Source organism: Taurulus bubalis (genome assembly GCF_910589615.1).
Source record: "Taurulus bubalis genome assembly, chromosome: 2".
NCBI lineage: Eukaryota > Metazoa > Chordata > Actinopteri > Perciformes > Cottidae > Taurulus > Taurulus bubalis.
In genome coordinates, this window is record NC_136590.1 from 34,154,333 (window position 1) to 34,168,911 (window position 14,579).

A 14,579-nucleotide genomic window follows, 5' to 3' on the forward strand; every position below is an offset into this window, starting at 1 on the left:
TGCTACCTTGTACTGCTTCTCCACTTCTTTTTTCAGAAGGAAAAGTTGTACTTCTTCTTGCAAAATATTATGACTGTGACTCTGAATATTATGGACAAGTTGTACATCGCACACTAATGCCACCTGTGTAAAATGTAATAACATTAACAAATACATGTCAAAAACTGTTAACAACAGTCTATCACTATCAGATACAAGATATGTCTGGTGTCTATTAGCATACTTACATACTTTGTGGTTGCCACGAGAAAAATTACCACTCGCATGTAGCCTTTTTGACCCCTTCGACTCTCCGTAGCACAAGCGGAAGTAGCAGCGCGGGTCGCTTACTGGTTGCGTATGAATACTATTTCGCGGGAGAGTTGGTTAGCTAGAGCAAAGCTGTCTGCTGTCAACACTGACGATTCCAGTTATTAAATTCATAACACAATGAGTTTGTGGGTGGACAAATATCGCCCGACGTCGCTCGGGAAACTCGACTATCATAAAGAGCAAGCAGCCCAGCTGAAGAACCTGGTAAGAGGAACAACCTGTGATGTTAACTATAATCAGGCCAAGTTAGCATGAGCAGCATACTCAGTAGCTGCGTATAGGCTATCGGTTAATTTAATTTAGGAGTCACATGAGGTTAAATATAAGTCGGAGAGCAACCCGAGTTAAACTAGCAAGTTAATGACATCATTGTCCATCATATCTGCCTTGTTTTGAGGTCACGTTAACGTGGGATACACAATATGTCAAGTTTAGTTTACGATAGTTTAGTTTAGTGCCACTATTGCTAGATTCACATCACAATGCCCTTCTTTTTTTTCTAAATGTCTTATCGTAGTGTATACAACACAAGGCATTATAGTAAATGTGGGGCAAGTCATCTAACATTACCAAGTGGCATATTAACGCAATTCATTTGATGACATATTAGTTTAGTCAAAGAAAAAGTGTGTATGTGTGTGTATATATATATATATATATATATATATATATATATATATATATATATATATATATATAAAAAAGCTACAACTCTTTCTTTTTAATGTCTGTTTCAGGTTCAATGTGGAGACTTCCCCCACTTGTTGGTGTATGGGCCGTCAGGCGCAGGGAAGAAGACCCGCATCATGTGTCTGCTGAGGGAGCTGTATGGAGCCGGGGTGGAGAAGCTCCGCATAGAGCACCAGACCATCGTGGTGAGAGGGGGGATATACACTACAATACACCACCAGCATGCAGTTACTCCAGACTCCCCTGTCCAAATGACAACACTATCAAATTGTCTGACGAAGGCTTACTTGCAACCCTGTTTTGTGTTTTTCGTCTCCAGGCTCCCTCAAAGAAGAAAATTGAGATTAACACAATAGCCAGCAACTATCACTTGGAAGTCAACGCAAGGTAACTTAATGATGTAGCTCTGTACATTTACTCAAGTACTGTATTTAATCACAGTTAGGAGGAGATATTGTATCTTCATTTCAGAGTAAATGTTGTATTTTTTTTACTCGAATGCATTTATTTGACAGCTGTAGTGGTTGGTTACTTTGCAGATTAATATTTATTAATAGGGCTTCAAGGTTGAGTTATTATTAGCTATCTACTTTGCAAACCTATGTTAGTGGTGCACTTTTCCCTGTGAATGGTTTGTTTGGTCACTCATTCAACAAACAGGTGCAGGACTAGACAAGTGTGATTTGTATAAATCGGATAAGAAAGAGACTTTAGCAGAAACGATCATGTTGGTTCTTCAAAGTTTGTGGCTTTCGTGTTGTTTAACAGGCTGCTTTCTGGCTCAGTGAGACTGTAATTAATTTTCTGTTGGTACATTAAGTATTTCTGTTCTGTTTCTAAAAGTGATGCTGGAAACCAGGACCGTGTGGTGATTCAAGAGCTGATTAAAACTGTGGCTCAGTCTCAACAGATCCAGTCAAGCACCCAGAGAGAGTTCAAAGGTAGGAAAGACACATACCGTTGTGTCACTTTAACTTGTGATTATTTAAGAATGGTCTTGAGCTTTTTCCGATTTTCCCCCCTCTGTGGCTCTGTGAAAAACATAATATCAGACTGTCACTGTTGTAACTGGCAAATGTTTGTTTTCAGTTGTGTTGCTAACAGAGGTGGACAGACTCACAAAGGATGCCCAGCATGCATTGCGCCGAACAATGGAAAAGTACATGTCCACCTGCCGTCTCATCCTCTGCTCTACCTCCACCTCGAAAGTCATCGGGCCAATTCGGAGCCGTTGTCTGGCTATCAGAGTTCCTCTTCCGAGCACAGAAGAGGTATGGTGAAGATGATGTGCTCAAGATTGTCATTCGTAATCCTCTGAAAATAGCACACCTTAAAGATTGCTGCGTAAGTCACAGTCAAGACTACATTTCACCTGTTTACCCCTTGTCTCCTGTGTTATTGTTGTCTGCCAGGTCTGCAGTGTTTTGACATCAATCTGTAAAAAGGAGGGCCTGCTCCTTCCACCTGAGCTGGCCAAACAAATCACTGAGAAGTCTGGTCGCAACCTCCGCAAAGCCCTTTTGATGTGTGAGGCATGCAGAGTGCAGCAGTAGGTTAAAACGTATTATCATTCTTGAATTAGCATGGGATTTAAATGAAAATGATTTGCTTATTTAGACTGCATCATTCTTTTCCAGGTATCCATTCTCGGCAGACCAAGACGTCCCGCAGACAGACTGGGAGGTCTACCTCAGAGAAACTGCTAACGCCATTGTCAGCCAGCAAAGCCCTCAGAGGTAGGAGAGGCAAAAAGAAAGGGAATAGATTTTTGTTTGTTCTGTAAACTAAGGAAAGTTAATCAGATGTGTGGGTGTATTTCACTGCTGAATCCTCATCTGTGTCTGTTCCAGGTTGTTGGAGGTTCGTGCCAGACTGTACGAGCTGCTGACTCACTGCATCCCTCCTGACATCATCATGAAGGTATCGTTCATCATCTTCCGTCACAGTGTTAAAAAGGTTTGCAGTGACGTATACCGTCGGGAGTATTCATTTTACTCGTCCAATCCTCAAACAGGGTCTGGTCACAGAGTTGCTGAGTAACTGCGACGGTCAGCTGAAGACAGAGGTGGCCCACATGGCAGCCTACTATGAACACAGACTGCAGCTGGGCAGCAAAGCTATCTACCACCTTGAGGCCTTTACCGCCAAGTTCATGGCCATCTACAAGAAGTTCATGGAAGACGGTCTGGATGGGATGATGTTTTGACTTTTCTTGGAGTTCAACAGCCATTGTTGATTTCCTGTTTACTTGTTGTTTTTGCCCCGACAACACTTCCAGCGGACTTGATACAGGTTTGTATTCTGTAAGGCATGGTGGCATGAACATAACTCACCCAAAAACAAGTCTGTCTTACAGTTTGTGGCTGCTGTGGATTGTTGCCCAAAAACTCAATTTAGCACTGCACAGAGTTTGTAAACCATGAACTGTCACTCTAGTGGGGTAAAATAATAGCTGGACAGCAGTTTTGATAGTAGCAGACAATTATTTGTATTAAAACTATACTGCAAGGAGGAGAAGCTTCCCTAACAATCTGCAACAGAACATAATAAATTGCTTTGTTTATACAAAAGTCTGGATTTTATTATTCTGAACAAACACGACAGAATCTGTACATAAACCCGAAATGTTACATAGTAATCATGAGTTTGACGAGAGTGGCTGTGGCATTGTTTATTTTTTATAACATGACGATGCGTACATTACTGTCTGATGGTGCTCCAAGTGTCCCAGTATGAGACAGACAGGAAACATGGGGAGAGAGCGCGAAGGATTAATGCAACAGCCTGAATTAAGCTAGGGCTGTTACAGTATCTACATTTGAGTTCTACCACACCAAAACATGTTTGTTAGTGTTTGTATTTTCACCTTACTTAAGAAAATGCATTGTCCAGTTGAGCACTGAGATAAGCAAAACAAATACTCACAAATTCGCACAAACAACATTAAAAATATTAATTAAAAAAATGTCTTTTCCGATGTTCTGTCAACCCATAAAGGCAGGTACAAACACGTTTTCTTCTTTGGATCCTCTGGGTAAATTATCTTGTGGAGTGCAAAAGGTCTCAAGAAATAAAACCCCAAATGGGTGACTCGACTTTCCGAACGGCATTAACTCAAGCAGCCTTGAAGAGGCTATTCTGTGAAATACATATCATCTGGAACCGATCACAATCAGCAAAAAAAAATAAAGTCACAATCCTCAGTAGCACTCTTTGTGTCTCTTGGCTGTGTAGTAGATAATGAGGCCCAGGGTGATCAGCACCGCTGAACCCACCAGAGTCAGGAAGCCCACCACAGTCCTCTTGACCAGCACATGGCAGCCGAGGCAGGGCTGAGGCATGCTGGGACACTGCTGGGGCGCCGCTCCCGGAATAGGGAAGCCATTGTGCTGGATGATGTTGCGATAGTTGGAGAGAGAGGCCTTGATGATGACCTCCTCTTGAACATGGCCGTACAAGCCGAAGCCCGGGTCCCTTTGGTCGCTCAGGGCGTAAGCAAAGTAACCCTTCAGGTTTACGCCATCCAGAGTGTATGCTGAGGAGGAGAGGAACATGTGAGGAGTTCAAGATTCATCTTCAGGGACTTTCATGTGGGCTGGATGTGTTTGACAGAAAACACTTTACCTTTAATCCCTCGTTTATTGACTAGCAGTAACATATAAACGTATAATAAATTGCATAATGAAGTTATAAGCTGATCTAAGGACAAGTATTTAAATATTTACTGTATTTTCAACAGTTAGAATTGATCCTATGCAGACATATTGCATTATTGTCGACAGCTACATCAATGCATATTTAAAATTATATAATTTTTCTGTACTGCAGCTGGAGGGTTGAAATAAATTGTAAAAAAAAAAATTTAAGAAGGAACATCTCGTCTTAGTGTTTATTGTAAACCCAGTTTATGCCACCAGAAAAGAAAAAAATAGGAAGATAATAAGTTTCAAAGATCAAATCATTCAATGTAAAAAGTAATACATTCCTTACATGTCATGGTTAATGTATTTGAGATTTAAAGAAAATAGACCCTAATATAGTGATATAACTGTTTTCTGAGGGTGGTTGCCCGCTAGTGGTGAGAGAGCACACTGAAACACAACAACACAATCCTATACTGCAAGGTTTCAAAGTGCAAGCCAAGGTCTTCGCTGAGTGTGACCCAATAAACTTTGCAAGGACAGGTAATTGATTGCGAGTGAACTTGACTCCACAATCCGAGCAAAGAGTGTGTATCTGTGTTGATATTTTTGTCTGTTCCGAGTCAGCTGACTATTCAGGGGTGAGTGACCTAAATACCTGTCTAATAATTAAACTCCACTGAGGCCAGAAAGGGGAAAACCTGAATCATCACGAAAGGATTCACCTCTGGATGCAGTGATTATGATATTCAGTGGTTTTGCATTAATCCTTGAAAATCTCAACATTAAGATATTGTGTGTCTGTAGTCTCACCTTTCAGCGCCTCATTGATGTAGTTGTACAGGTAGTAGACTCTCAGGCTGTCTTTGAAGCGGGCTGGGTCCTCCTGCACCCCATTAGCCATCACGTAGACGGGGACATCGCAGTAGTGCTCCCTCACCTGACAGCAGGAGAGCAACGTGAGTATGTATCTAAAGTATATCACATCGAACAACAATTCACTTTTCATCCACTTGGTATGAAAAAACTTCAAGTAGAATATGAAGAATCTAAACCAGCTAATAAGCCACTCTTGGTTTTGCAGTGAAATATTAAAGATGGTGTTTGTAGACATTTAAAAATATATATTTTTCCCCCATAAAGAATACAACAACCTGGTTAAAAATTATGAAAGTTGCATCCCTCATTGAAAAATGCAGAATCTATTCATATTCAACTATTCTTAATGTCAAAGGTTTAACTGCTGGACACAAGATGCTTTCATTATGTCCCTGTCGACTTGCCAACTACTGGTTTAAGTATATAAAAAAGGGTCAGCTAGCTACACATCCAACTTTGTATCTCTTCACAAGACTCCAAGATCCGGCTCACCCAGTTGAGGGCTTTCCTCAGACCCCAGGGCACCACAGGCCTTGGGGACATGATCCATGTGGTGTCTATCATTTGCTGGACCTCGAGCATTGCTGTGTAGGTGTACCTGCATAACACATGCAGGTGATACAGAAGCTGAAGACAAAATAACATTCTCATTAGTATCTAACGCCTTTAAGATGCTGGACGTATCACGACATCGAGGCTAAATATTGGTCCTCAACTAAACACTATCGGAGTAGCTTTTAAAATCTCATACCTCGCTCTCCCCCTCTTGTGTCCTGTTTGTATGTCATGTTTCAATCTCAAAATAATGGCAAAAAAGTGACTTTATCTTACGAGTCTTCCATGGCGTGTGTCACCAACTTGGTACTGAAGTGACTAATGGCAAAGAAGTCATACGTCCCTTTAACCAGCTGTCTGTCCTCCTCATTGAACACTGGCAGGCTGAGGAAACACACACACACACACAAACACACACACACACACACAGATTATTAATTGTGTGTTCTTAACATGTTGTCAATAATGATATACTGCTACTACAACATTTGGCTCAATAATACTGAAATCCCACCATATTACATTTTTGAATAATCCCAGTTTAAATCCAACCCTTAAATCCTGTACAACCAGAAATACAATAACACATTGAATTACGGAGCCTTCTTCATTGTGACTCTAAACTGCAATGTTCATTATTTAGCCAACAAAGTGAATGTATTGAAGTAAGAATGAAGCATTTGTACTCTAGTGAGTTGAGCTGCCGCAGCCAGCTCCTCATTTCCAGAGGGTAGTCACCGCTGCCGAAGATCGGCTCTGCAAACCAGCCAACACGGAAGTCCAAAACCCTTTTAGCCGGTTCCACGTCTTCGCGGCTGAATGAAAATGCCGGTTCCACCCAGTCCATGTGCAGAGCCAGAGACACCTGAGAAACAACACAGAACATGGCGGTACAGGTATCATCTGGGACGTTTTCATTCTCCTATTGACTGAAGTGATTCAAGAAAGTCCTCTAATGCTCTTATGCTGTATTTTATTGCACCAGACAGAGCAATTAATTTGTATTTTATATGAATTGCACCAGAACGAGTAATTAATTGATATGTTATATGAATTGCACAAGAAAGAGTAATTCATTTGGAGTAGCAAAAGCAGCAAGAGCCAACACGACAAAAAACAAACCCTACATACAAATGTCCGCAACAGAAGATCCATTAAAAAAGATATTGCTGTACTGACAAAAGATGACTGTTTGAATACTTACATATCATAAAACAACATAACGGTATGATAAAAGTATTCACGTATAGATAATAAATAATGTAATGAATAAATTCCTCTGCTGACCTTTCCCCCCTGTGCGTGTCTGAACTCGCGGTCGTAGGCGCGCCAGGCCAGAGCGTGCGCCCGCAGCATCTGATGACCCTCCTGGTAGCTCACCATCTCATCGTTGGGCTCGTTCAGGGTGATCCACATCTTCACATGGGCGCCGAGTTCTCTGTAGCAAAGTCTGGCATAGTCTGCGAACGCCTCCGGAGTCTCTCTGAGAAAACAAGATACAGTAAATGGGTACAATTTTAATTACGCACTAAGATTGCATATCAGGCACATAGTGGTTTTCATTTTACCATTAATTTCAGATATAAAGAATCACAATATAACAAAAGACTGTTTGAAAAAAATACTGATAAGCTCACACACACAAATAAATAAACATCCCCGATGAATCATAATCATAGGCGATCTATTACAATCTAACACTCAATGTTGTGCCAATACATTAGATGGTTCCATTATGTAAATAGTGTAATCACTGGTTTTCCTGGTATCTCTTGATGTTGATGGCACCAAGGACAGACTGTTCCTGGGCACATCATTGCATGTTTACATCAGACCAGTCTGTATATTGCAATAAACCATATCAGATAAAGATGGGTGTTTATTAGTTCTGTGTTCGGAACAGATTTTCAAGCTCGGACAGTCGGGACGCTCAACTTTCATGTCAATAATGTAACATTTTAATTAAAATGAGAAACTGGATAAATCCTCTGACCTGTTCAGCCACCTGTTGGCGGTGTCCAGCGGGGCCGGCAGGCTGCTGCGCAGGCGTGTGTGGTGCCACAGAGTGACCACGGGCGTGACGTTGGCCTGCAGCAGCTGCTGGGTGAAGCAGCGGTAGTAGCCCAGCAGGGTAGTGTTGGGATGAGCCACGTCACCTCTAGGCACCACAGCTGACCAGTTGAGGGAGAAGTGGAAGTGGTTTACCCCAACTTGCCGGATTTCATCCACCTGAAGAGAGGGAGGAGGATTAATGTGGCACAACTTCAAGTTTCACACACCTGAAGAAGAAGCACCAATCTATTGAAAAACTGAGCTTTTTAATACAAAAGTCAGTTGCTGAGCGAATACTCAATACAAGTATGTTACAGTAAACTTTCCTGCCACTCAGTGGTTGAATCCCTACAATTTGCACCTTAAAAAGTACAAGTATTAGCACAATTATGAATAAGTAATCAAAAAAAGGGATAAAAAGAACCCCAAATCCTCCACACTGCTGGTTACTTCATTATTTTACAAATAAGTAACACCAAGTGACAGAAATGGTTACTAAAAATGCGTTTTTAAATAATTTGAAGGATTACTCAGAAAATAACTGTTCTGAAAAGTCATCTTTATTTCATTTATATATTTATTTTGCATTTCGGAGCTACTTTGGCATCACATGATCCCTCACTGTTTTCCCACACATACACACTGCCAAATGTGTCAATAGTGTGCTTTTATGTTATGGTAACTGTGAAAAATATACTTTTCAGTACAGAAGTGTTCTCTTCCTCGACCTCGTGTTTGAATCTCTTCAAAAGATGAATGTTTGACTGGCAGGAGAAGCTACCTGTTGTCGGATGGTGGCGTAATCAGCACAGTGTGTGGCCCGCCGTACAGGCGGTGCGCTGAAGCCCTCCAGCCTCAGCATCTCCCCGTTGTTAGAGATGTTCCACAAGTAAATACTGGGGTCTTCAAACTGGCTGGGCGTGGTCTCCACCTTTGACATGAGGGGAAACAGAAGCGACACACCAATGTAAACATGCACTGAGCCGCCCTCTTACCTCGCGTTTACCTAATACACACGAAATGCAAACAGAGAACAAACGGGACCAATCGATAGAAAGACTTGGTCCCGTGCTGTTGAGCTCGGCTGGCAGAGCTAGACATTGTCAGGTTATGTGGTTTATGATTAATAGATGATTCATCGTTGTGGCTATTTCTGAGCTGGACTTTCACCATGAAGACTGCAAGTTTAAAACGTAGTAACGGTGGAGAGGAATTGCAGCTACTAATTTATTTCCTCACAACACTGAAAGACAATATGCTAATAACCACAGTAATAATACAAATAATATAAATAATAATGATAATAATAATGATAATAATAATACTTCACTAAATATGTCTGAGGTTTGTACTGAATCGCTCAACCAAAGTTAATAAAGTGTTAATGTTTTCTCAAATTCTTCTGTTTCTGTGGAAATATTCTCATTGAGTTTCATTCACTAACAGACCTCTGCACTTTGGCAACTTCCCTGTCCTTTAATAACACACACACACACACACACACACACACACACACACACACACACACACACACACACACACACACACACACACCTGTATGGAGTTGGCTGAAACCCCCCAGGCAAAATCACACGGGAAGATTCCTTGTGCTGGTCTGTTCTCTGGGAGTTCAGGGAAACCGTTCCTCTGGATGACGTTTCTTTAAGAATAATGAATAATCATCAACTCAGGAGAAGTAAGGCATCACATGTGCAAATGTGTGGACAGTTCCATCAATAAAGCCTTCTTAAGAAATATTAGCATTGTTATTGCATACATTACAATATTGTGCATCCTTTGTCAAACGCACCACTGGTCACATGATAACATACCTGTAAAAGGTGGCAGATGTCTTTGGCTCTCTCTTCATCCCAAGAGTGTCGAAGTCAACGTAGTACAGTCCCCGTCGTATCCCATATTCCCTGTGCCACTCGAAGCCGTCTATGAGCGACCAGGCTGTGTATCCGATCACATTCACTCCATCTATGACGATCGCTGACACACACAGATGGACAGACCAGATTCAAGTCCCTAACTTCTCCGAACTTGAGATTTCAGTTTCATGTCAAATGGTGTATGCTCGTATAGGACAAGGGAAACAAGTGTATGAACAAATAACTGTGTTAATATTTGAGATCAAACTGTATCATTACTCACATTTAAGCGCCTCTGCAATGAACCTCTTGAGGTAGTACATGTGTTTTGGGTCTTCTGTCTTAGTGTTGCCGAGGACGTACCTGTGTTGAGAAGTAAAAAGAAGATGTTCGACAACACACCAGAACATCACAGACGGATGGATGAATCAACAGGACATGCAAACCTACCAACCACTCTGCACCACAAAGATGGGCGGCTTGTTGTACTCTGCATTGACCCAGTAGAGCAGCATCCTCAGGTCCAGAGCCTCCTGCTGCCCAAACTTCAGGCTGTCGTTGATGAGCTGGAAGCTCAGGGCCGCTCCATGAGAGAGGGCGAAGAAGTCGGCCGTTCCCCTCACCTGCTCCCTCTCCTCCGGGGTGAAGGAGGGCAGCCGGGAGCCCAGCCTCGCCTTCATGCAGGGAGGATAGTCTCCATCTATGAAGAGAGGCCGGGCGAACCAGCCCAGGACGTGGTCCAGGGAGCACTGACACTCTCGCAGGCTTTCCAGGCGAGTGCGGCTGGGCTTAATCCAGTGAGAGGCCAGCGCCATGGACAGCTTGCCCTGCTGACGGGGCCGGTAGTGGCGATCGTAGAGATGCCATGCAGCGGCATGAGCCTGGAGGGGAAACAGGTGGAAAGAAAGAAGAATGATGGGCAAACAGAAGGGGAAGGAGAAGAGGAAGGTGGAGGAGATAGAATAGGATGATAGGAGGGTATATACTTTATTCATCCCCAAGGGGGAATGTGGTTGTGGCAGCAGCAAGCAGAGTTGCATATAAGAGATGTAGACAAGAAAATTAAATTGCAAAAAAAAAGTGTGTAAATATAGTACGAAGGTATAACATGATCATGGAAAGAGAGGGCGAAGGGAGAGTGGGACAAAATGAAGAAAGACAAAGTGTATTTCATTCAGGTCAGTGCAGTTTAAAATACTTCAGGTGAAAATAAGACAGTCAAACACCGGGAGACTTCTTCACACCAAAATATAAATATAAATAAATCGAAATAATAAAAAGGACAAAAAAGTTTACAAATTTTAAAAGTGAAAAAAGATTAATAAACACAATAACATTATGCAGTGTTGGAGCAGTACACAAGTACATTTTATGCTTCGTTTTATAAACCAATTCGCAGAGGAAAATCGCATCATAATTAACTACCATTAAGTTGCTCGATACTTTCCATTTAAAAAAAAAGGAAAAACTCACCTTCAGGAGATTGTGTCCGACACGGAACGGAAGATCGGGGTCGTTCTTTATCCCGGGAGCGACCACTCCGGTGCCGTACCCGTGCCGCGCCACCACAAACGGGTTATCGATGGTGATCCAATACTTCACGTCATCCCCGAAAGTCTGGAAACAGAAATCGGCGTAGTCCTTGAAAATCCCCACCATCTCCGGATGGCACCAGCCGCCGAGGGTCTGCTGCAGGTGGTCCGGCAGGTCCCAGTGGTACAGCGTGACCACCGGCTGCACGCGCTTCTCCTTCAGCCTCTTGATGAGTTTCCGGTAGTAGTTGGTGCCGATTTCGTTGTAACTCCCGCGGGTGCCGTTGGGAAATATCCTGGACCAGGACAGGGAGAACCTGTAGTGGCTGACCCCGAGCTGCTTGATGGCTCGCACGTCAGTGTGGATGTTGTGATAGCTGTCGCTGCCGACGTCCCCGGTGGCCATTCGGTTCCCACCGCGCGTAAAAGTGTCCCAAATGGAGAGCCCCTTGCCGTCCTTCTCAAACGCGCCCTCCACCTGGTACGCCGCCGTGCCCACCGCCCATATGAAGTCCTTGGGGAAGGTATCGTAGAGGAAAGCCTTGTCTCCTGGATAGGGCAGTTTACTGAAACGACGCCACGTTTTCAACCCAGCGTTGGGCTTTGCGGCCGCAGAGGTCAGGGCGAGACAAGTCAAAAGGGCGACTAGACCACTCATGTTGCCTCTGATGTCCGGTGTTACACTCTAATCGTCACTCAACCATGCTGAGGGCTGTCAGGGTTTATATAGCGGGCTGTGGAGTGCAGGCAACCAGCTGTGAACCCACCACACATCGCCTCTACAAATCTATCAATTATTAGCCAAAGCACCTGAAGCACGAAGGTCTGCAGGCACAACATGATGTTAAGAGCCCGAAATGACCAATCGGTTGCTAAGCAGGGACACATTAGTTTAAGATTGAACTATAAATAAGGAATGCTAATTTCAAATTAAATTGGGATTTTTTCCCCCCTTCTTATTCTGTTTTAGCAAAGCCTCAGAGTGTTTTTTCTTCAAGATGAGCATTTCACCCCCTCCAGAGTGACCCAGGTGCAAAAGCCTTAATATAATCTCAGTAACTGCACCATTACCATATATCCGGCACTGGCAGATAATGTCATAACTTCATTTAAATGGCACATGTCAAGAGCAGAAAAACTCATCTGAATTTTTCACTGGATCAAGCTCAGTCAGGGAGCGAGGGGAGAGGAGGCGAGAGGAGGGAGTGAGGGGAGGTGAGAGGAGGGAGCGAGTGCAAACAGCAGAGTCAGTGTCCTGCTGCCCTGTGGTCACCGCCTCCTTATCGCCTGCTTTCAGCAGGGTTGCTTGGAAACTCAGGCCTCTTACTGCTGGCCATCTTGGCCCATGTATCACCTGCATAAATAACTGAAGAGTTGTTAGGCTCTGTGTGTGTGTGTGTGTGTGTGTGTGTGTGTGTGTGTGTGTGTGTGTGTGTGTGCGCGCGTGTGCGTGTGTGTGTTGCAACATAGGAATAAACATGTCATGGATTGGTAGCTTTAAGATATTAAGCCTATAGGATTCACATGTATTCTGTTTCAATTAATTATGTTTTGAAATAAACAATTTCAAGTAAATTAAGAATAATCAAAGACAACTACAAACAGTGAGTTGTGTAGAGTTGAAAAACACAAGACGGTAAACATTTTTGATAATTACATTATATTTAGCTGATGCTTTTATCCAAAGCAACTTACAATAATGCATTCAACCATGAGCACAAACTCAGAACAACAAGAATCATGAAAGTACAATTTCTTCAAGAAAGTTAAACCCCAAAGTTCTATAAGTAAGTGCCATTTAAGTGCTCTAGTGCTACGACCACTACTCTCTTTATTCAAGGTAGTCGAAAAAGATTTGTTTTTAGTTTTCGGCAGAAGATGGAATATTGTTTCAAGCAAAGATGCCAAACGTTCCCTCCTTACAGTGTCTCAAATGTGTGAATTGTTGGCTTAATGTTTTATATCATTGTACAGTAAGTCAATCTATTTGGGTGTTTGCCTGTTAGTCAGACAATCACCTGCATGGGGCTTTTTCTTCAGTTTTCTGATAGACCAACCAACTTTAAGGAATAATGCCAATAATCAATTGTTGAAGCCTTGAACCTCTGAATAAGGTTGAGAAAAATCCAGTAGTAAATTAACTGCTTAATTATTCATAAAGACAAAACTGAAATATTTATCAAAATGGTAGAAGTTGTCAACAAGTTATTCTACATAATAAGTATATACTGGCAAACTGTGCAGGCTGGTCTTTTTTACACCATCTGTCATCCAAATGCATTAAAAATACAAATGTCAACCAATATGAAAATAAATCCCAGCATATATTTTAAATCACGTAAAGCTCAGCAAGTGACAGAGGTGAAGAATGTCGTCTTTCATTGTGTTTGCCTTGAAAGCAGGTGGTTTATCTGATGCAGGAAAACAGACTCAGCTGGCAGTCGAGCGGCACGTGACTGCGCCGGTCATGGATCATAACCAGGGGCAGTGTGTGTGGGTCATGGATCATAACCAGGGGCAGTGTGTGTGGGTGTGTTTCCACCGAGCTGAGCTGCACTGGAAAGTTAGCTCTCAAGTGTACATGCATGAGCAATGTGGAGCAAGTTTCCATATTTAAAGGAAGAACACAATCAACTGATGCTCAGCTGCATGAGAGAACAACCTGGTGGTGATGGAACGGTCTGTGATTAAACTCAACTCTAGGCTCATAAATCTGTCTGAGAAGATGCAGAAAGGGTCTGCTATGATTTAGATTAGAGGAAAAAAAAAAATACTGTACGACCAAAACAGACTCCTAACCAGAGAGAGCTCGAGTCATTTGTTTGTTTAATTGTTGCTTTATGAAAGCATTTGGAATTAGAAATCTAAACTTCAAGTTGGCTAAAACAATTCTTAAGATCACTGAGAAGTTAAATTATTATTATTAATGATTACATAAAGCAATACCTTAAGCATGAATTCACTCCTTCTGGTAGACTCTGAATTTTTAAGAAGTGAACACATCCTGCTTTCTTTCTTCCATCTCGGGCCTGAAAAAAATGCAT

General features: G+C 42.4%; 2 protein-coding genes across 2 annotated transcripts; one reads left to right on the forward strand and one right to left on the reverse strand.

The window, feature by feature from the left end:
- Positions 1–429: 429 nt before the first annotated feature.
- On the forward strand, positions 430–3,533 carry rfc3 (replication factor C (activator 1) 3; the record flags this gene model as incomplete). The annotated part of the gene is made up of 9 exons (XM_079233953.1): positions 430–516; positions 1,050–1,187; positions 1,322–1,389; positions 1,846–1,943; positions 2,092–2,273; positions 2,415–2,551; positions 2,640–2,738; positions 2,853–2,922; positions 3,017–3,533. The coding sequence occupies 9 exons, from the start codon at positions 430–432 to the stop codon at positions 3,206–3,208; spliced, it is 1,071 nt and encodes a 356-aa protein (XP_079090079.1). The 3' UTR covers positions 3,209–3,533.
- Positions 3,534–4,202: 669 nt separating this feature from the next.
- kl (klotho) lies at positions 4,203–12,193 on the reverse strand (the record flags this gene model as incomplete). The annotated part of the gene is made up of 13 exons (XM_079237086.1): positions 4,203–4,537; positions 5,457–5,583; positions 6,015–6,120; positions 6,354–6,461; positions 6,764–6,942; positions 7,365–7,560; positions 8,071–8,306; positions 8,911–9,060; positions 9,684–9,789; positions 9,962–10,124; positions 10,287–10,366; positions 10,454–10,884; positions 11,477–12,193. 13 exons carry the CDS (start codon positions 12,191–12,193, stop codon positions 4,203–4,205), a joined length of 2,934 nt encoding a protein of 977 aa, XP_079093212.1.
- Between the last annotated feature and the right edge of the window lie 2,386 nt (positions 12,194–14,579).